At 33.4% G+C, this 22,962-nt stretch overlaps 1 protein-coding gene across 1 annotated transcript in view; it reads right to left on the bottom strand.

Moving 5' to 3' along the window:
* Window positions 1-5,311: 5,311 nt before the first annotated feature.
* LOC145679014 (fatty acid synthase-like) overlaps window positions 5,312-22,962 on the bottom strand; it is a 177,654-nt gene continuing 160,003 nt past the window's right edge. Inside the window, exons 31-33 of the mRNA XM_081749614.1 lie at window positions 16,100-16,357; window positions 10,036-10,278; window positions 5,312-5,551 (exon numbers count right to left, since the gene is read on the bottom strand). Of these exons, the coding sequence (XP_081605740.1) occupies window positions 5,417-5,551; window positions 10,036-10,278; window positions 16,100-16,357 (636 nt within the window). The 3' untranslated portion in view covers window positions 5,312-5,416. The remainder of the gene's footprint in view (window positions 5,552-10,035; window positions 10,279-16,099; window positions 16,358-22,962) is intronic.

A 22,962-nucleotide genomic window follows, 5' to 3' on the forward strand; every position in this document is an offset into this window, starting at 1 on the left:
CACATCACCTATGACCATTCAATCGAGAATGACAATGAATGTGAGAATTTGTTAGAAAAAATCATCTTCGTTGCGTAGAGTATTAGATTTAGATTAGAGACCTTGCTTCCGTGTGTCCAGTAAGAAAATTGTTGTATGTTTATATGGATTAGCTGTGATATGGTCATTGAAAACTTTTGGAATAAAATTTTTAGAAAGGAGCCTTTCAGTTCTTACATATCGAATAAAGTCACCATAATACTATTTTTTCTGGCGGGAATGATAAAAACACTGGAAAACTATGTGAAGATGGTTGAACACGGGCTTCGGACCCCAACATACCGATTACAAAGTGCGCATGCTAACAATACAACTAGCCAATTACAAAGATAGCTAGCTATAACAGTGGTGTCATTTCAATTATTTAACCAGTTCTATGATTAATATAGTAAAGTGACTTAGTGTTATACTAATACCATTACTATATTATTATTATTATTATTATTATTATTATTATTATTATTATTATTATTATTATTATTATTATTATTATTATTATTATTATTACAGTACAACCCCTCAAATCCGAACTAACTGGGGCTGAAGCCTGTTCGGATTTCGGTGTAGGGTGTTCGGATTACCCGGGAAATAATATTACGTACTTATTTCGTCACTGAATTGGCGGTAAAACAACGACTGAGGTTATACAGGGTGACCCAGTGGTCGAAAGGGCAGTGACCTTGACTGGCTGGTGTACACTTATGTCCAAAATGATTGTCGCATATCTATAACTGTCTTCTTGTAAGAATATAATTAGATAATGAGTTTGAATAAGCATTAAGTCTAAAAATGTTAAAACCTTAAAAAAAAACTAAATTTGTGTGATTAAATCTATTTTTTTTCATTTTCCAGCTGTAGTTATTTTTTTTCTCCTGAGAACGTGTTCGGATTTGAGGGGTTGTACTGTATTATTATTATTATTATTATTATTATTATTATTATTATTATTATTTTATTTGTATATTCATGGAATACTATAAGAAACAATAGCTCAAAAAAGAATACAAAACAGACCAGTAATTATGACTTCAAAAAAGCTGATTTCTTACAGGTTTATTATGAAAAAAAGGAAATAAATGAAATTAATGATCCTACCAACAATGTAGATAAAATGTCTGAAAATTTGTATGACAAAATATATGAAGTTTTCGATTCCCATGTACCAAAGAAAATGTATAATAATAATATGATATATAAGGACCCTTGGATGAATAGAGACCTTAAATCATTAATAAATAAGAAAACAAAATATGTTATAAAGGCCAAACAATCAAATAATAAATTATGGTATCAGAGGTAACTCCGTTTTAAGAATTGGTCAAAAAGAAATATCTAGAGGCTAGAAAATTTTACTTTTTAACGTTGGAGAACAGTATTTGTAATGACAGTTTGTACTTCTGGAGAACACTCAAACAATCACATAACAAACAAATGCCAAAACAGATAAAATATAATAATGCATCAGTGTCAGAAATTTTAGATATAGCAGAATGTTTTAAAGTTGTATTTCATAATTCTTTTAATTCGAAACCAAAATAAAAAATGTAAGGTTCTGAAACTGACAGAATATAATGATAATTATGTACCCATTTGTCTCCATCTTTCACGCAAAAAGAAATAATTGAAACAATCAGTAAAATTAAGGGAAGCACTACACCTGGGCCTGATAACATTCCATATTATATCATTAAAGCCTGTAGTAATGAAATAGCGTCAAATTCAGCTATTATATGTAACGCATCGTTAAAGACTGGAGTATTTCCTTCAAAATGGAAGCAAATATATGTTGTGCCAATATACAAATCTGGTGATAGATATGATGTTAAAAATTATAGGCCTATTAGTTTGGTAAGTGCATTCTCTAAGATTTTTGAATTGATCGTACACCAACATTTATATTTTAATTTAAAGAATACTTTAAGTGATACGCAACATGGTTTTTATAAAGGTAGATCGATTGTAACAACGAATCTCATTCATTTTACAGATTTTACGTACTTTGCACTAAAAAGTAATTTACAGGTTGATGTTATATATATTTATATGTCAGTAAATATAAAATTCATGGAGTAAGAATAAACAAAGTAGAACAAATTAAAGATCTTGGTATTATTTATGACAGACAATTGAAATTTAGTAATCACATAAATGAATTAGTGCAATCAACGAGAAAAACAATAGGTTTTATCTTTAATCAATGGCCTGATTTTTTAAATGATAGTTCTTATGTGTACTTATATAAGACACTTGTTAGATCCAAACTTGAATTTGGTTCAGTCGTTTGGAACATTTTGTCTAATATACTTATTAACAAACTTGAAACAGTACAGAAATGTTTTATACGACTACTATGTTATAAAATGAAAAAGGACTACTATTCACACGAGTATGAATATTGGTTAACTTTTTGGGGACTTCAATCCCTAGCAGAAAGAAGAAATTTTATGGATAAATACTTTATTCAAATGGTATTGGATAATAAATATAGTAGCGATTACTGCTTGGAAAATATAGGAATAAGAGTGCCGTGTTATAGTGTAAGAAGTCAGTCAACATTGGTAGCACTAAATTCAAAACGTGAAATATTGAGAAGAGTGACAATGTCTTATAACAGTTTAAAATGAACATATGTTGGGAGAAACAATAGAGCAATTATTTTATTTAAGCATATTTTTTTTCCCCAAAGATTAATCTGTTTTAACTTCATGACAAGGGTCTTGATTTTATTATTATTATACATCTTCAGAATATCTTTAGTTATAACATTTTATTCAAAGAACCAATATTTTATGTGGAAATGTGACAATAGGTAACCAGGATCTTTTACATAGAAGATACGAAATTTTAAGCAAAGTTGACTCATTATTTTAACGATAGTTAAATGAAACTTTAATTTTCATAGTTCTGTTAATAGTATTTTATGATATTGACTGTATCTATTTTAATCTTATTTTATAATCAGCTTTAATCTTGTAATGTGAATATATTAAACTTCTGACAAGGGTCTTAACCTGCTAATATTCATTATATATCACACATTTTCTGATCTGTTTTAAATGATTGTATAATGAACTTAACATAGTGCTGTATTTTTGACAATGAGCTGTTCACGGCACTGAAAATAAAGTTATTATTATTATTATTATTATTATTATTATTATTATTATTATTATTATTATTATTATTATTATTATTATTATTATTATTATTATTATTATTATTAATTTCAATCATACTAGAAAGAGCGACTAAGATAAAGTTGCAGCATGTTTATTTTGAAATTTTGTTGGTAAAATCGAGAATTGTTCTTGTATACCTCTTGCTTTAAATAGCCCCATAGAAATGAATAGCAGTGTTGCCGGGTGCATGTAAGTAAAAAAAAATCACAATAATTTCAAAGTTTGTTTTCCATTGTTTCCAGGAATTGCATAATGTAGACAAATCCTTAACACACCTTTTGATGCACTAAAACGTCAGCAGGATTGCCAATTCAGAGTGTTAATTTATGAGAACTACGTTTCCCTAGTTCCCTAGTTCCCTAGTTCCCTAGTTCCCTAGCTCCCCCTCATCCGATTAGTTATCGGTGGAAATGAAAAATTCTTTTTTCTGCTCCATAGTTTCCAAGCTACTCCAACTAAACAAACTGAAAATTATCTACAGAACATCCATACGTATGAGTTATGAGTCAATTTGCATGTTTTGCAAAAAAATTGATTTACACCTTCGGTTACATCTGGCAACACTGTGTTGTTCCTAGTGTACTTAAATCGTTGCTTCCTAGTTTAAAAATATATGCATGAACAAGGCTTCATTTTGGTATAAGCATTATTTGTGTATCACTTCAGATTCAAAAGTTCTACTATCCCAAACTCCGGGTTGCATTGTATATTGGACACCCTGTAGAAAGTGACCCCTTATAAAAGATAATTCTAAAAAAATGATAACGTTCTATTAATTTTAAATAAAGATTTAATATACTGAATATCAACTCCCTAAGTTGAACGGCTTGTGAGATACTCAAATTTTTCGCAAGATATGTATTATAAGATATGTATTATGTACTATAATGTATTAGATATGTATTATAATTAAAGCGATAGGCGTCTGATACCTTCGCAGTTGGGATTTGGGCCTAATTATATACCAAAAGTCATTTGATTTGATTTTGCAATTTGGCCATGATGACTAGGCACACATAGTTACATTCAATTTTTTATTTAATAAGTCATATATTACAGGTGATTCAAAAATGTATTTTTTCCAGTAGTTAGCTCCTCTAAAAACTCAGAGGCTGTGTATCTCGAAAGCCAAGTAGTAAGTTTTATTGCTATTATTACAATTACAAATATCAATATCCAAAAGTGCCTCAAGTTCTTTTTGCACTTAGATATAATCATTTGAGGTAAGTAAACAGAAATAAATTTTAAAAAGAAGAGAAATGGAGGCTTGAAAGTAGACAAATACTCCAGTGTTCAGAAGATGCTGTCTACAATACACTGAACAGTGGGTCGGTAGGTCAGAGTGAGTAAGTGGGTCGGTGGTCATGATGGGTCAGTGGGTCAGAGTGCGTCGCAGTGGCTCACTGTGAGTGTGGGGTTGCAGTAGGTCACGTGTTGACCCACTGACCCACACAAATCTTTACCCATTCCAGCTCTGGTACGTGTAACAGAGATGATGGACGAACTGTTGAAGGCAGAATGTTTTTTCTGCTTTTTAAAGGCTATTCGACTCTGTTGCCAGCTTCCTTTTAAAATTGAAACATGAAGAAACGAGTAATGAGTTGTCAATACGTTGGAAACATCAGATAAGATCATCGTTTTTATATCCCAGTGATGGACAAACTGTTTGAGGATGGCACCAAAGGAAGGCGGGCCAATACAGTTTTCTAAAACCAATTATTTTTCAAAATGCTTGTAACTTCTATGAATAATTGAAGTTTCTTATAATCTGGTTCGAACTAGGATGCATTGATTCTTAGAAATGAGCTTAAATGGTCATCTGTCCGTCTATTTCTAATACAACGCTTTCGAAATAACCCTATTTTTTTTTCATTCTTCATACAAACAGCCACCTCGCAGGCCAGATAGAAACTTTTCGAGGACCGTAGTTTGCTATCACTGCCGTGAGCCCATGATGCACAGCCCTACATCTTCCTAATGCTATGCATGCTCTGAGTAAACCACTACTTTTTTCATAAGAAAAATATTAGAATCAAGGTAATATCAAATAATATAGACTATTTGAATGCCAACAAATTTATTGATTAACGGTAATAATATTTAAAATATATAATTAATATACATTTATGATGTATTTTTTTCTACTATACATAGCAATTGTGTACAAAGAATACTTCCATTGTGATGAATCTTATCACTTAAGCAGTTGAAGACTTTCCACTCTTTAACCAATGCTCTACTGATTCATTAATGATCTCAGCTAGTTTGTTGTTGTTAAGAATAGATATGTGATCACCTTCTATTACGTGTACAACAGGCGGCTTTTCTGATATCTGAAAAGAAACATACAACTTACGTTTTTAAAATGTAAAGTTCTACTGCCTGACACCGTTGCCAACTCAAGGATTCAAAATATCAATAGCACGTGCTCTAAAATTTCAGTAGATTTCAGTAGATATCATTAAAATTAGTAACATATTGTTGAACAACCATTCTATAGCCATATTTATGTAATTTCTGAGCTATTTAAATTAATGCTCTCGACATCTAGTCCAATATTGTGGTCGATGTGATCAAACACGACGCCAATACATAAACATCAAAATTTGCATAATTTAGTGTCATTTTTTTACAAGCCAAAATATTTTAGTCCTTTCTTCCACTAGAAGAAGTAGGTTTTGGTAATATCTACTTGATAATTTTTTTTTTAAATCTTGATTTTTCACCAACTTTATCTCTAAACAAGGATTGTGATGGATTTGATGTGATCATGAATGATGATTGATTGATTTGACTATGATTACTGCTTCAGCACCAAAACTCCATGAGACGATACCTACTGCTTAAAACACTACTCGAGTTTATACCCGAGACAAGCAACACTTCCGGAAATTGAACTAAGGACCATGTACTTCCGGAAAAACACAAATTACTAGAATAAAAAATGAAATGAAATCTTTAAGTTTACGTCCCACGGTTATGCCAGTTAGGCTAAAGATGGTGATGATGAGAAATGAGTGTAATGGTGGAATGAAGAAAGTGAGAGAACCCCGAGAAAACCCACGAACACGATGTTTGTTCAGCATAAAGTCCACACGGCGCGAGCTGGGATCGAACCAGTGACCCCAAGCACCGGAGGTGAACGCTCTACCACTGAGCCACCGCACCTCCTACTAGAATAAAGTTACATTGTATATTAAAATATTGATTTTCGAATAAAAACAGAAGAAACTGTTCAAATTATTTACTATGCAGTGTAATGTATCCTCACGAAAATAAAAGTTCTACTTATTATACAGATAACTTTTTGAGAAGTTCTCACGAGAACTTCACACCAGGCCGGTAGCCAGCCCAAAACTGTAGGAGTGCCCCGACAAAAGTTAGGGGGGCTGATCCAATCATATTATAGTTAATCACCATATTATAGTTCATTTGCAAGCCTACCGTAAAAATTTTAGGGGGGCAGTGAAAATTTAGGGGGGCAGTAAAAATTTAGGGGGGCTCGGTCCCCTAGATCCCCCTTGGATACGGGCCTACTTCATACTCCTAGTCACAGTGAAAGAACAAATGAAAATCATACTTTCTGAAGAGAGAAAATTTTAAGAAAATAATAAAAAATATAAAGAAAGCATCAGCACTGAAAATGTTAATGATTTATAAAAAAATACCGAATACATGCTTGAGTATAATATACATTAATCTACAAGTATATTCAAATGAAATACATAGGTAACTTTACTTAAAGAAATCTGATGTAACAATTTGGAATCTTCCTAATATGGATTGTATTGTCCTTTCGTTAGTTTTTATTTTTATTTTTATTTTTTATTCATTTATTTTTTTCAGCTTATATGACTTTGCTCACTGTCCTGAAGTTCATCTGAAAAACTATAATTTATTTTTCAAATGTCCTTGTGGTTTGGTTCAGCAAATTTTCGACAGATTAGTTATTACATTTGACAAGCTGAATACTAGAAGGGAAGGAAGCTTGTACAAAATTTGGATTATAGAAATATTAGGAAGTACAAGATTGATTTTTTTTTTTTTTACTATTTAAGTACAAAATCAACCAAAATTGTTATGAAAAGACCCCTATTTACCAGTATTCATAATGTTAATAAGTGTTGTTTAGCTTAGTGGTAATGTTTTCAGAATATAGTATTTTTCAAATGTATGTTAGACATTCCTAATTTCGTTTGTAGTAAATGTATACATTTGTGATTTTGCTAATAAAGTGTTTTTTTATTAATTATTTGTGTGTTTATTGGTATTTTTGTTTGAAGCTACCCGATTATATCCCATACTCTTCTCAGATTGGCCTTATCAGTAAAAGACTTTTGGTACATATACTCGTATCATATGTTACGTAAATATTTTTCTTCTATTGTGGATTTTCCCTGCAATAAAATTTGAGATTTTGGAATTTTGTGTTTATTTTCCAACAAATGTTTCAAAGGACTTGCAGTTGTATTCTTGCAATTTTGTGTTCTGTTTTTGACTGCAGTTTTGTTTTCATGTTTCTGTTAGTCATTTGTATACATGCCATCATATTGTTTTAGTTTTTCCCCCGTGCAATGACTTTTATAACGTTATCTTCCTAGACTTCCAGACTTTCTTTCTTTTATCAGGCAGGTTTCTAAATTCTATTTCTGAATTTCTAGAGAAATTCTATCTTGAACTAAGAAAGTTTTGGGTACTAAGGGAAATAGAATGTCTTATCCTATACAATTTTCCTAGAATTGATCCAGAAGTAGATAAAATCTTAGCTTTTATGGGTCATCGCTTTAAAGTTACAATGTCGTATCCAGTGGTATAAATGTGATGTATTTCTCGTTTCTGGTATTTCAAACCATATATGCCATAATAAAACAAAAATATTTAGAAACATTAGTTCTAGTTACGGAAGAGTGAGTTGAGTTTTGCAAATGCATTGGCCACTAGAGGTAGGTTTATGATAAAGTTTCATAACAAAGTTGTTGTTTTTCTTATGAACAATGATCTCTAAATAATTTAAAACTCTTTTATTTTCGCTATTTTTGAACATATGCCGCCTTATGCAGAGTTGTTTTGACGTATGCTAAGCGTCACGCTGAAAGCGTGACTACTGCAGGAAACATACTTTAGTCAAACTCTTTAGTATGGCACTAATCACGCGTCAAAACGACATACCATACTGTTAAACTTTTGTAGCAAGAATTATAACTGTGTACATTATAAACCTATCATTCAGAAATATATATATATATATATATATATATATATATATATATGGTACGCAGATAGGGTTCCAGCAGCTCCCAAAAGCTTCACTCAGGTTTAAATAATCTTTTATAAATACAACTTGAAAACGGACTTTTAAGTACTGCTAATCAAAGCCATTGACAAGTGCGAGCGTGATGGAACGTGTATACAAAGTTAAGAAAAAAAAAAGACTTGAGATATAACTTCAGGGTTTTTGACATATTGGTTGGAAATATAAGTTTATGTACGGTTAATACTTTTTGACAGTAAAAGGTTTACAATAGAAGAAATATGAATTGTATCACGTATGTGAGAAAAATTCTTTCTCTTTGATCATCTGAGCAGGACATGGGATGCAATCATCACATTGAGGGAGTTCCAAACAGAAAGTCCAATAAATGCATAAATAGTTTTAAAAAGAGCTTAATTAAAAAAAAAATGTTACATTCTTATACTATGCACGAATTAAGAGAATATTTAGCACACACTTAGCAAATACCATGTCCTGAAAAAAATTACAGTAGGACGTCGATAATCCCAACGTCAAAAATCCGAAACGTCAAAAATCCGAACGCGGTCCCTAGAAGATCTTACATTTGTCTTAGCGCTAGCGATGAACAAACAATACGGTTGTCCGTCGGCGTTGTGTGAAGTCAGTGTTTTTACAAAAGCTCATTCATATGTAATTGTTTGTCATACATATTTTTATTTTCCCGTAGGCCTATACAAGTTAAGTTTTAAGCGTGAGTCACAAGAACAGTGTAATGTAGTGTACGAGCAGTTCCTTCCGAAACATTAAATGTAAGTAGCCTTACGTACGGTATTGTAATTACCATACGTATTGTATAACCACTGTATCGATAAAAGAGCATATCGTACAGTATATTTAAGATTAAATGGTATTTTCTCGGTCATTTTCGAAAATACGAACAAACTGAAAATCCGAACTACCTGTGGTCCCAATTAGTTCGGATTTTCAACTTCCTACTGTACATCCAAATCGAACTTTTTTTTTCTTTTTTAGTTTAACGTTTTACGATTATGCACCGAGGCTAAGAGAGAGTGATGGTGAAATGAATGATAATTACTGGATGATGAAAGTGAGAGGAAGGGAAACAATCTCCAAGCAATACCATGCACACGGAATTTGTCCACTACAAAGCCCACTTGATGGGATCTGGGGTCGAACCAGAGACCTTACGCGTTAGAGGTGAGGGCTCTATGCCAGATTCACCGCGGCCCAAACAACAGGTAATAGAACTATTTTTATTAAAAAAAAAATGGTTTTCGAGTCAAACGATTAGTAAAGCGAAGGTACAAGCTTCTTAATATCGATAACTCAAATTTTACCTAAATTTCTCCTCTTCTTCCAAAAGCAATAACTAATTTGTTAAAAATTTACTGAAACCTGGCCACGAGGAGTTTTGGAAAGGAATTATATTATATTAAAATTGTCTTCACGTCAACTTTTCAAACCTATCGTTCATTTGATACTTTTTTTCTGGTGTCCTTTGTACGCTTTCGTCTGACATTGATATGAGTTTACACTTGGCCAATAAATATCGTTAATACTTACTTTAGACAATCCATATGTTTCATTTTCCAGTTGTATAATTTTTTCTGTTGGTTTTAGTAGTAATACTTGTTCCTTCAACTTTCCGTTAAAATTGTAATGGAGCATAGCTCTAGTTTTCAAATAAGTAAGATGAATTGTCAATTCTGAATCTTCTTTGCTCAAGGAAATATTATTGCTTAGCAAATTGGCAAGCCAGGTGACCCGCTTTTCCCAACTGGGCAGCAAACTAAGTTCTTTTCTTGCCTATTGAGAAATAAAAATAGATTTGTTATGACTCTGCAAAAAAATCTAATTAGCACATATATGTACATATATTTAAGATTTAATTATGTAAAATTTTACTGACTTAAATAAAAATTATTCTTAATATACAATGAAATACAACGAGTGAGAAATTGCACGACTGGGTCGTGAATCGAACTCGAGTCTCCGGCTTATCATGGCGATGCGTTAACCACTACACTACTCCATCGCTTCAGGTACAGCTATACAGTCATTGACTCTTGAATTGGTGCTTAGCTACTTAGACCACACGGACTGTACATCTCTTGTTGTGCTTGGAGAATCCAGTGTCTATATTAAAGAACACATCTGGCGGTTGAATTATGTATTATATATGAAAGATGAAAGAAATCAGCCATCTCGAGTGAGGTTTTCCTGGGTTTTCCTTATTCACACGAGGTAAATGCCGGGATGGTACCTAACGTACAGATCCAGGTCACTTCCTCCCTTCCCCAATCATTTCTTCCTTCTCTTTCCTCGGATAGCGTGATCGTTGAGGGACGTTATCCCCCATAGGTCATGGGGTAACATGGCCATAAACACCGAAAGCCCAGAAATCTAATTCCTAATCCCCTTAATCATCTAAAGATGCGAATTCCATGACAGATAAAGAAAAAAAAACTTGACGACGTATTTGAAGAGTGATATAATGAAAGATTGCTTAGGGATCAAAATGGGTGGTGAACTAGTTAACGTATCAGCATGGTAAGCCAAAAATATTGGTTCGTTCTGTGATCTAATAGCTTTTTATTCTTTGTACATTTTTGAATTTACACGTAGGCTATAGAGGAATTGTTCTGATATAAAATCGGTTATTTTCTCTATGTATTATTTATTGTCTTTTATCTGGCAAAGCTCGGTCACAATAAAGTTGTATGTTTTCTATCTGCTTTATGTTAAATTTTACCATGTAACTATATGAAATAATTATAAAAAATACGTAAAGTTGTACTGATCTTTCCAAACAACCAAATTGTGTTTCTTGTATTTCGAGTCCTTGCTGAACCCATGTTCAGAGGGGGGAAGGAAGAATGGAAGACTAGAAATGAAAAGTAAAACGAGAAGAAAACAGAAATACAATGGTACCTCGGGTCATGAATGCCTCTAGTCACTAATAAATCAGCCAACGAACACAATTTCCGAACAAAGTTTGACTTAACCCGCGAACAGTGTCTCGGTACAGGTAGTTCACAGGTGGCTTTGACGCCATGTTTTAGCTTTGACGCCTCGCTAACAGCAACAGTTGTATTCAAGTTTGAGGGCTATAAGCGTTGTTGTTGCTGTTGTTGCGTTGCTCTTAATTCAAATTTTATTTATTTATTTATTTTTTTAATTTTGCTTTAACTTAATCTTCATTATCGCTTTTCCTTCTCTACCATCTATCTGTGTCAGCAACCATAAAGATGAAGTTGGCTGTACACATTTCATATTACTGTATATTTTGGTCACAAGTAAATCCACAAACAAGTGGAAAAACGATATTTCTGGGGAGTACTAATTCCGAAAAGTTTTGCCTAAAATATTGAAATTAGACGGACTTCTTTCTTTTCTTTTCTCTTTTTTTTTAATTTATAGTGCTAAATTGTGATCTCCAGTTCCTGTTCTGTGTTATGGTAACATTGAATGTGTTTGTCGTTGTCGAAAATGGAGTGCTAGGTGTAGAATTGTGTGATGAAATATATTTTTTTTACGTTAAAAAATACAAAGTAATATTTGAGTAATATTGAAATATTGTTGAAATATTAATTGCATACATTGTTATCATTTTACAATTAAATTATCTTATATATTTTGTTATTATATGTAAAAGCACATTATTGATTATATGTACATCTGTAACGATAAAGCGTTTAAAAACTAAAAAAAAAAAAAAAAAAATTTCCAGTTTAACAAATTGTAAATTAAATTACAAATTACAAATTATAAATTATAAAGATTTACAAGGAGTTACCGTTCTTTTAAATAATTTAAGTCTTTTCACCCAAAATGAAATTAAATATCTTAACTAAAGACAATTTCTCACTCGTTCAATCTTTCATATAAGTTCACAATTAAAACACTAATTGTTATGCTACCTTTGCACGGTCAAAATACAGCAGTCGTTTAAAATTTCATTGGGCAAGCCGACATTATATTATAACAAAATGAAATATTTTTGATAAACAGGTGGAGGAAATATTTTCTGAATTCCTCTGCATAGTCTCACAAATATATTAATAACATTATTATAATTTATCTTAAATCATTCAAGATGAAAGTGTGGTAGTAAATTAAAGAAAGTAAAATATAAATCACCAAGTCAAATAAATTAAGATAAACTTTTAAACAATAGCTACTTCTAAAACCTCACAGCCATAACCTTATAAATAAAAAAATAATAAGGAGTATATTCCCTTTATTGTTACTAATAGCCAACTTAATGGTATTAATTTTTACCTATTAACTCTACTATCGCTAGTATAGCTGCTACATATACTACACAAAGATATAATAGAAACCGAATAACATTTTACCACTAAAATAAAATTAATAAGATATATTCTACTTTCAATATCATATTCATTTTAGCTCTTTCCGTCGCCATTATTATTCAACTTTGTACTAGAGTACGCTATAAGGAAAATCAAAGATAGCAGCCAGGGCCTAGAGTTGAATGGTATTTACCAGGTTATGTCGTATGCTGATGATGTAAATTTAATAGGGGATGATAGAATAACAATAAAAAGAAATGCAGAGATCATATTAAACGCTTTCAGGGACATGGGTTTAGAAGTAAAAGCAGAGAAAACTAAATACATGGAAGTTCATCGGGATCGTAATACGGCAAATTATGGATGCATTAAAATATCAAATAATACTTTTGATAAAGTGGATACTTTCAAATATCTAGGATCAATATTAACAGACAAAACTATATTCACGAAGAAATTAAATGGCGACTAAAAGCAGGGAATTCGTGTTATTATTCAGTTCAAAATCTCTTGTCGTCGCGAATTCTGTCGAGGAATTTGAAACTTAAAAAATAAAACGATAATCATGACTGTTGCTCTGTATGGTTGCGAAACATGGTCGCTTACTCTGAGGGAAGAACGTCGATTGAAAGTATTTGAGAACAAGATTCTGAGACGAATATTCGGACCTAAGAGGAAAGGGAATGGGGAATGGCGAAAACTTCATAAGAAGCAACTCCATAATTTATACGGTTTACCAAACATTGTTAGGGTCGTCAAGTCTAGGAGGTTTAGGTGGGAAGGTCATATAGCCAGAATGGAAGGAAGTAGGAACGCTTTGAAAGTTTTAGCTGGAAGTTTAATCGGAAAACGATAAGGAAGACCTAGGCGCAGATGGGAGGACAATATTAAAATGGATCTCGCAGAAATAGGAATACAAAGTAGAAACTGGATCCAGTTGGCTAAAGATAGAAGTCAGTGAGAGCTTTTGTAAACGCGGCATTGAACTTTCGGATTCCATAGGCCATAGAGTTTGTTAGTTATTTTTTTAAGCTCTTTCTATTTCGAGAAATAATTATATCATTATATTATGTAATATGGTATTGTTATAATTTACACATACGATCAACTAATTCATAATGATCATAAGCTCTTAACAGAATTAATAGAAAAACAAATACTATCTAGATAAGAAGAAATTGTGGCAAAGTAACAAGAAATACTAAAAGAACAAGAAATAATGGTAAAAGAAAGGTATACAATAGAATCAAATTGGGATAGTAAACGTGAAAATGAAAATGCATCTTTCAATGACGATGACAGTTATGATGAGATAAATCCTTAAGTGCATATTATTTAAAATATCTTTCCGTCGTTGGTACTCAGAAACCAAGTCGTTATTTTGTTCCTTATATGAGAAAGATCTCCTCTAATTCTTTACCTGTGGGTAACGTATCCAAAATGGCTAACACGTTCCCACGTTGAACTGCGACACTGATCCGTTGAATAAGGGAAGATTTAGATCGTTTATCTCCCGATATAAGTGAAATACAATGGCCGATTTCCTTGATAAAATTAGCTCCTTCTTGACCCCAAGTACCACTTGACTCGATGGTAATTGGAACGAACCAATATTTATCAACGAGATTAATATATTTATTCCTCTTGTTGGTCTCCTTACGAGCAGCTACGAGACCTGCGCGTGATGATGAATGTGCAAGATTGGGGGGAGCATAAGTATCTGTGCAGGTGAAGTCCCAAGCTAGAGCTTTCCCTTTTTTCCATGATTATGTAATTATCCCTGATACAATAGGTACGATTCCCTATATCTTCTTTCACATAAAGACATTCTTATATTTAAGCATTCCCTCACAGTACTAGATAACTATAACACAAATAATTAATTCTACCAAATACAATAACACACTAAGTATCCACTTAATTAAATTAAAATAATTTATCCTCGTCCTTTCGTCAGGTTTCGGGTTTGATTAAACTTTTCATTTAAAATCATATACTATACTTGTATATAATCGATTGGATACTAAATCAAAAATATGATAATTCTCGAAATTTACTTTTCTTTTTTTATTTGTCCCCTGTAAGCGTTTAGATGTACCAAAGCTTTTCAAGTCACAATACAAATTCTACTGTACAAGCTACATATCTTTGAAGTAAAGGACCACCCATTTAGACTAGCATCAAGACACACACACACACACACACACACACACACACACACATATATATATATATATATATATATATATATATATATATACAGACTGTTACATAATTCGTGTAATTTTAGTAATACTCTACCCATCACCTTTTTACACTCCTTGCTCCCCAAAGGGAGCCCTTATCCAAAATTGCTTGAGATGACTGCACTAGCATTGCGGATGAGTGTTATTGCATTTTGTACCAAATAATACTCATTGACCCCAAAATCCTTAGCAATAATTATTGGATAAAACCGTTTCTAAACTTTAACATTGAATCTCCCATAAGGAAAATGAACTTTTGAGCTTATGCTCCCAAAAGAGGGTCTAAACAGCGATTTTATCTTATTTAGTTTTGAAATTTGAAAAATTCAGACATTTTTCAATAAGAATGCCAAATTTCACATTAATAGTGTGAAAACTTCATCTTCTTCCAGTGCTCTAGAAAATTATACGAATTATGGAACAGTCTGAATTGTATATATATATATATATATATATCCCTTCTATATACAAGGCGTTTCAGGAGGAAGGGAGAAGCAAAAAAGTTCATATGAACATGGGTCCTAATCTCAAAGGTTTGAGAGCTACAGGTTGTGAACAATTTTTGACTTCATGTTGCTTTTGCTCACCCTATACTTACTCTACAGAGACGTGACATAGCGGATTTGGAAGGTGACGGAATTGCCTTTTCAACGTTATGCAACCTATTACAGTGGTTTCTTTGGAAGGAAATTTTTGGAGGGAAATTTGGGAATCAGGGTTGCCATACAATTCCCATGCATAATCTTAACTTTCCTTCAATAACCCCTTTTTCAAAATACCACTGCCACATGTTGTATACCTCTTTGGAAAAGGTCATTCTATCATCTTTCAAATCCGCTATGTACCACCTCTGTAGAATAACTACAGGGTGAACAACACGCAACATAAAGTCAAAAGTAGTAGCTCTCAAACTGTTGAGATTAGGACTAATGTTCATATGAAACTTTTTACTTAGAATCATCCGTACTTCAATTTCCCAAAATATTGCCTCTTCCTCCTGAGACACCCTATATATATATATAGGCCTCTCTCTCTACATATATATATCTTCTATCAAACATTTACCTCCTCAGTCTTCATCTCTGCTGATGCAAAATAAGCTAGGAAGTCGATTTGCAGTTGATTTTCATTAAGATCCTTGTTATTGTCACATATTAAACTAACGGCTATTTGTTTCATAATTTCAACGGACCCGTCTATGAAGATCAAGTGTACTTTGTGTCCTTGTTTTTGAAGCTGATTTGCCATCTCCACTGCTGCGACAGTTCCATATGAATAGGCAATTAGGATGTATGGACCTTGCTTCTGTATGGCTTGTAATAGCTGAAAAAATAAAAAAATAAAAATGTATAGTATTTGTCTACTGCAGGACGCTCTTTAGCTATACGGTATTGTTAGAAAAAGCCTAAGTTTTTCATATAATATCCACTTGATAGTATAACAGAAGAAAGTAAGGAAAACTAACTCATTTGATCTTATAAACTTACTTTATAAAAATGAATTTTTGATTTGTTGTTGCCTTTCTGGATTTTAATAACTTAAACAAAGAGAACTAAAGTATTCAAGAGAAATTAAACTTAGTGGCGATTGCACAATCCAACCAGTTGCAAGTTTTTAAAAGGATTCGAAACGTGATTATAGGGTTTGTTGTAAATTAGTTACAAGATGCTCTACCTCAGATTAATAAATCTTTAAATTTAGTTTGAATTCAATTTGAAGATTTTTCCAAATTTAGTTGATGTTGGACAATTCGTTCTAATATAACATTAACCATACCTATTTTTGCATTTTATTTTTCACGAAGATGTGAGATAAATTTTGCCTAAGACAAGGTATTAAAGAGAGGATTTGTAAGTTTTAATTTATCATGCATTTGTCAGGCACGCCTAAGTCATACATTTTAAATGCTCATCATTGCTGAACATTAAAAATGTGACACCAAGAAGGAGAAAAAAAATAGCGCCAAATGTACCAGACTCAACTTAAGGTACAAATACGAAATAATTGCGCTTACTGCTCTGCGTAATGCTTGATAGCGTGGCGAGCAGTAGTTCGTAGGTCTACTATGGACGTCCAAAACAACTGCAAAACGACGAGGATTCGCGCGTTACCTTATTTGAAAATAGTTCCGTACAAGACCTAGTAAACGGAGCACAATCGGGCATAACAACTCATTTATGTACAGTGAAACCTGTCTATGTTGGCCACCATCGGTTTTATTGAAAAGTGGCCAACTTACAGAAAATAAGTTTGATTGGTGCATTTTTAGACTAGGGTTTCTAGTATTACTTGATTGTAAAATTTTAATAAGCAATGGCGCGACAGCTACTTTTAAATAATGTATATAGAGTAATCATAACTACTACAGTACTAGAAAAAAATTACGTATTTTATGGTAGTTCATTCTAAACTATTGCTTTTATTCTTTTTGGCGCATATTCATATTCTAATTTTGTAGTTTACTATCTCTTGTTAATGAACTACAAGTGTGTCCCTCGGAGCAAAAGATGTTTCGAAAGGGAATTCATATCTCAAAACCTTCGCTACCTTTCGATAAACCGTCAGGTACCAATAGTTGACAATTTAGATGGTTAGCTTTAACCTTGAGAATTTTCCGGAATTACTAAAACTCCCCACTGATTAAAGGAGCCAATATAGCTAATGGTTTTGCCAAAACAGACAGAGTAAACAAATACGTACAACCATTTCCTGAATTCCTGTACTTGTTTTTTTTTTTTTTCTTGTTCACATCTTCCTTCAACAGCCCTTTGTCAGGGTAGTATTTTGGTCATTGACATCCAAGAACAAATCGTGCTCCATGCTTCTTTGTCTCCAGTCACAAATACAGCGCCTCTCATGTAGGAATACGAGAGTTACGAACAATAACAAAATGGTATTTTGCGTGGCCAAGATACGCAGGCAAACTTATCATTATCATCAAAGGGTAAACATTGCTTCAATGCGGCCAATTTCCAAGATAGGCAGGAGGCTAACTTACAAAGTAATATATAACGAATGTCTTATGGGAAAATACAGGTTACGAAAGACGAACCAGGCCAAGATAGAGAGACCAGACAAGGTGGCCAACTTAGAGAGGTGGCCAAGTTGACAGGTTTTACTGTACCGGTACCTTCTTTGATTATTCAAAGATCCGTCAACGCATATTAGAAGCGAGCAGATACAGCACTCAATGGCATTTATACCAAAATGCCTGGTATCAGACCGATGTTCGTATGCACAATGTAGCCATCATCCAGTCTGTTGCCATAGTACCGTCAGACACATATTACCAGAGCTATAGTCGAGGGTACACAGCGGTACATGCCGTATACTCTCTGCTTAATCTTAGTCATTAGAGTGTACCTTCTGCTTCAAAGCGTATAGTACTTTTGCTTTATTTATATTTATTTATTTATTTATTTAATCGGGCCATGACTCCAGTGGTAAAGTGACTATATCACTTTTTCCCCCTTATATTCTTAGCAGGTGTTCAAATATCCCTGCATGATATTTCAGGGGTTTTCATGAGAAAAATCCATTTCTTCTAAGTATCTTGTTTTCTTTATGTTTTTCTAAACTAAAATAGAGTGAAATTTTTGCATATTTTACTTATTTTTGGCAACATCGGCCGCGAGTTTTTCTGTTCCTTCTCGGAGTGAGTTGTTCCTCCTTCATACCTACATCCAGTGGCGGCGATTAGGGGAAGGACAAGAGGAGGCAGTTCCTCCTCCACTTTTTTGAAGTGACCTCTTAATGTATATAATTTCATTTGGAAATGTAAAGTTTTTGTATGTATTACTAGTTCATAGAAAAAATGATGCCAGATAATATTTGCCGTTGCGTGAGTACATATTGGTTATTTATCTTTCCGTAGAGTTAAGAAAGCTACAGGAATTGTGTTTTAATTGCAATTCAAAGCAATTAATATTGCAATTGCATATTTTATTAAATGTTGTAGCATATGCTTGTTATATTTACTGTCTTTCATTTTCTAAGACTAATAACATACATTTAATGGCATGTGTGGAGTTAAAAATATAAGTTATTCATTAATCCTCAGTTTCAATATAATTTCTACAAAACAAACCACATTATTCATTACTATGATTAATACTATCCTTTCTACCTATTTGTTTTGCAAATTTGTTATTAAATAATCTGATCACACAATTTTCCGGATAGAATTTTAAGATGTTCATGAGCAAGGAATCAAATCTCTTCTTACACTTTCGTTGTTCAAGAGTACAAAGCGCTAGCACCTACTTGCGTTACTCTTATCAATTTACTTAATAAAATATGAAATACTACTGTATATACGGTATTTTAATTGAAAAAGATAGTATCTTATTAGCTATACAACCTTTCATTAAACAAAATGTTAAACAACTAGGAAAACAAACAGTGATATAAAAATAATCAGATCATGTCTTGCCTCCCCACTTTTAACCAGGCCCGCAACTAGGGCTTCTGTCACCCGGGGCAAACACACAATTCGCCCCCCCCCCCTCAAGGTTTAGTCGAAAAGTATCACTTATGGATTGCAACTGTAAATAACATTCTTAATGAAAACAGTTATATCGATTTTTAAGTACTTTAACCCTCCAATACGCGCGCGGGCTACCATTGTAGCCCAGCGTTTTTATTTTCCTTGTCGCAAAGTAATTCGAGATGATAACTCAAAGGGTTCTGTGTACCTTTCTATCAACTATCATTCTGCGTGTTTAGGGTGTGGTCAAACGTAAAATCGAAAGGAACTCATTGTTATTCTGCTTGAAAGTTTCATGAGCTACATCTGTAGCCCGCGAGACTATTGATGTCACGGGTGTTCCAAAGCGTCAAAGTTTTTCATTATAGTTTGAGTGTTGATCAGTTTGCAAAATGCCAATTCTGATGAGAAATGTTTTTAAAACCAATATTTACGATCCCAAATCATTGAGAACATAACAATGCAACAATGAAAAGCTTATTTTTATTTCTGTAAATTTTTCGATGTAATCCTTTGATGTGGAGAAAAGAAGAAAACTTTCCATCAACAATGAAGCACACAAGAACTCCACACTATATTGTTATGTGTACCTCTCGAACTTGAGCACTTTCTGTACCTTTTGGGCACCTTTTTGTATACTTTCTCTTTCTGTATATATGCACCTCTAAGGTGCACACAAGTCATAGAAAAAACTGATTCGAGCAAAGCATCTCTCTTTGCAGTGCATTAACTAGAAAGTTCATTAAATATGAAAGAAATTGCTTCATAAAATATTAATAAATAGATCAAGATATTTAGATTATTTAATGTATAGTAAATATTATACATTATAAACGATTAATGTAAAAAATGATTGAAATTAACAATAAAGCATAATAAAGCATAAGTTGGACTGATAGATAACAATTCAAAATGCCTCGAAGAGCTCTCAAGCAAAACTAATAGATAAAGCTTCATACAGCCTTCACTCGCAAAATCTCTTGGTAGGCGTACAAGAAACAATTAAATACACCGAGGCGTGTAAATTATCTTTTCCGCCACAAAACTGCCCTCTAGTTTAAAAACATTACAGCAATTGCGTAACATTACAGGGGGCGCGTCTGAGCTAAACTCTTCAACCACCAGCAAGCAACAAAAATCGGGAACTTTTCGCCCCCGCCCCTATTGATAACAGCGTTTTAAACTTCAGAGCTGTTCTCAATGGAATTATACAAACAAACAGCTCCTTGTGGTAGGAAAAGGAAAGGGGGCGGATTCTCTGTGCTCACCAAAGGGTTGAGTTGATTTTGAGTTTAACGTCCCGTTCAGCAGCGAGGCTATATGAGACGTGGACCTACTGATTAACGTGGAATCCGAACCACATGAGCTCCCGCCGGGAATTGAACCCGGGTCTCCCGCGCCAAGGCGCGTACGCTAACCGCTTAGCCACGGAGGAGCTCAGGGTCACCAAAGGGAACAAACGCATGCAATATTAGGTTTTTAATGTATGACATTACACCTATATAGATGAGACTCTCTCTCTCTCTCCCCCTCCCTCTCTCTCTCTCTCTCTCTCTCTCTCTCTCTATATATATATATATATATATATATATATATATATATATATATATATATATATATATATAACTTTTGATTTCTTTTAAGCTCTAGAATAAGTTCCTCAAGGGAAAGAGTGCGATTTTTAAAACAATTGATATATCTTCTTTCCGGCGTCCCCTCCAACCACGCGCCCGGGGCACGTGCCCCCTCTGCCCCCCCCCTAGTTGCGGCCCTGAGCCGCCACTGCCTACACTCATTTATGTTATTAATGGTGTGATTTAAGTAAGGAGTGTTATCAAGAAAATATAATGAAATACTTTTAGACTATAAAACAGTAATGTACCTATCCTTTATATTTTAATTGAATTAATTAATACATGCATTTTACATTGTTCATTAAAAATGCCTTCTATATTTTTTATGACAATCATAGATCATCACAAAATGGCGTATGCCCACTGAAAATTTTGGGACTACAGCATTGCGTATCACGGTACGCAAACAGTGCGGGATTTGTCCGAGAAGAGGATGTGTATTGTCATTCGGCTCTTCATACACGATTCAAAGCACCATTATAACAGCACACACACACATATAACAGACGCACATCAAAAATGGCCCGTTTCACCAGGTAACGTCGAAGTCTTCATGGCTACACCGGTCGCTGAACAATATCTCTGAATTCGTACGCTAGTGTTCGGGATATAACTCCTCTCGGTCTGTGTGACGTGGCGATTGGAATCCTACACGTCGTTGTGTATTGCCTTCCTACTGCGTATACGAATATAAATACGAAGTTTCATATTCGTATTGCTATACCAGCATTATGTCCAACAAGAGCATCAATGTTACGGAAGAATAATCCACAGTTGCCGTATGCTATATTTTTTTTCATGATAAAAGACATTATCCTTGGATTATGCATATTTGACGATGGAGCATTGTTTGATCGTTCAGACGCTCATGTCACATCAGCATTTAGCCATTACTGAACAGTGGATCTCTAGTCTGCTTTCGGGTACTGTTTCCAGAGATATGCTCAGCGCATCACGGAGCTACACTACTAATATTCTACTGTTCCATTAGTAACACATTCTTTAAATGAGAGATCAATTTCATGATTTCTTGTTGGTGTATCACTTTTATGTCCAACAGTGTTATTTCAAATTTTAACAATCTTGATGTATGTTATGACTAAGACTATTATTTTAAGTTAGTTGATTAGTTGTTTGAAAAATTGTTTGCTTCTTCAGTTTGCAAATGCCTAAAATATTATAATTCTTTTAATATTTATTTTACGACTACCTTCTTCAATTCCCAATATCTATTTGCTTCGTACAACATAATACCTTACAACTTTTAGCTCGTAATAGGAACGCCAAAATATCCGAAAGACGGATATAAATTATATTGCTAGTAGCTGGATGACCACTACAAGATATTGCATTTGCAGATAATGTTTGGATAACAACTAATATTCGTATAACGGATATACAGCAAATATTCGGGAGACGATAAATATCTGTATCTTCTTTCTTTCCTAAACCATAGGTTGGTGGGCAACGTGGAAATTTAAAAACTTTACTCTCCCTTGGGAGAGCTGTTTTATACTTTAATAAAGTCTTCTTCGTAATTACATCTAGATGTTCTATCCCTGGTCTTCCTCTTCCTAGTTTTCCTTATGTCTTTCCCTCTATGAACACGGTGATCCAATCGGAGTGCCGAATAAGATGGCCAAGCATGGTGTTTTTTTCTTTTTCCTATTATCTTCATAATCGGTCGTCCTTCATTAGGTTCCTTTAGTACGTCTTCATTCCTTTCCTTCTCGGTCCATGATATGCGAGTATTCTGCGCCAACACCACATTTAAAATGCTTCAAGCTTGGATATTTAAGCTTTTCTCA

The sequence above is a fragment of the Thermobia domestica genome, chromosome 2 (assembly GCF_964235325.1).
Source record: "Thermobia domestica chromosome 2, izTheDome1.hap1.1, whole genome shotgun sequence".
Taxonomy (NCBI): domain Eukaryota; kingdom Metazoa; phylum Arthropoda; class Insecta; order Zygentoma; family Lepismatidae; genus Thermobia; species Thermobia domestica.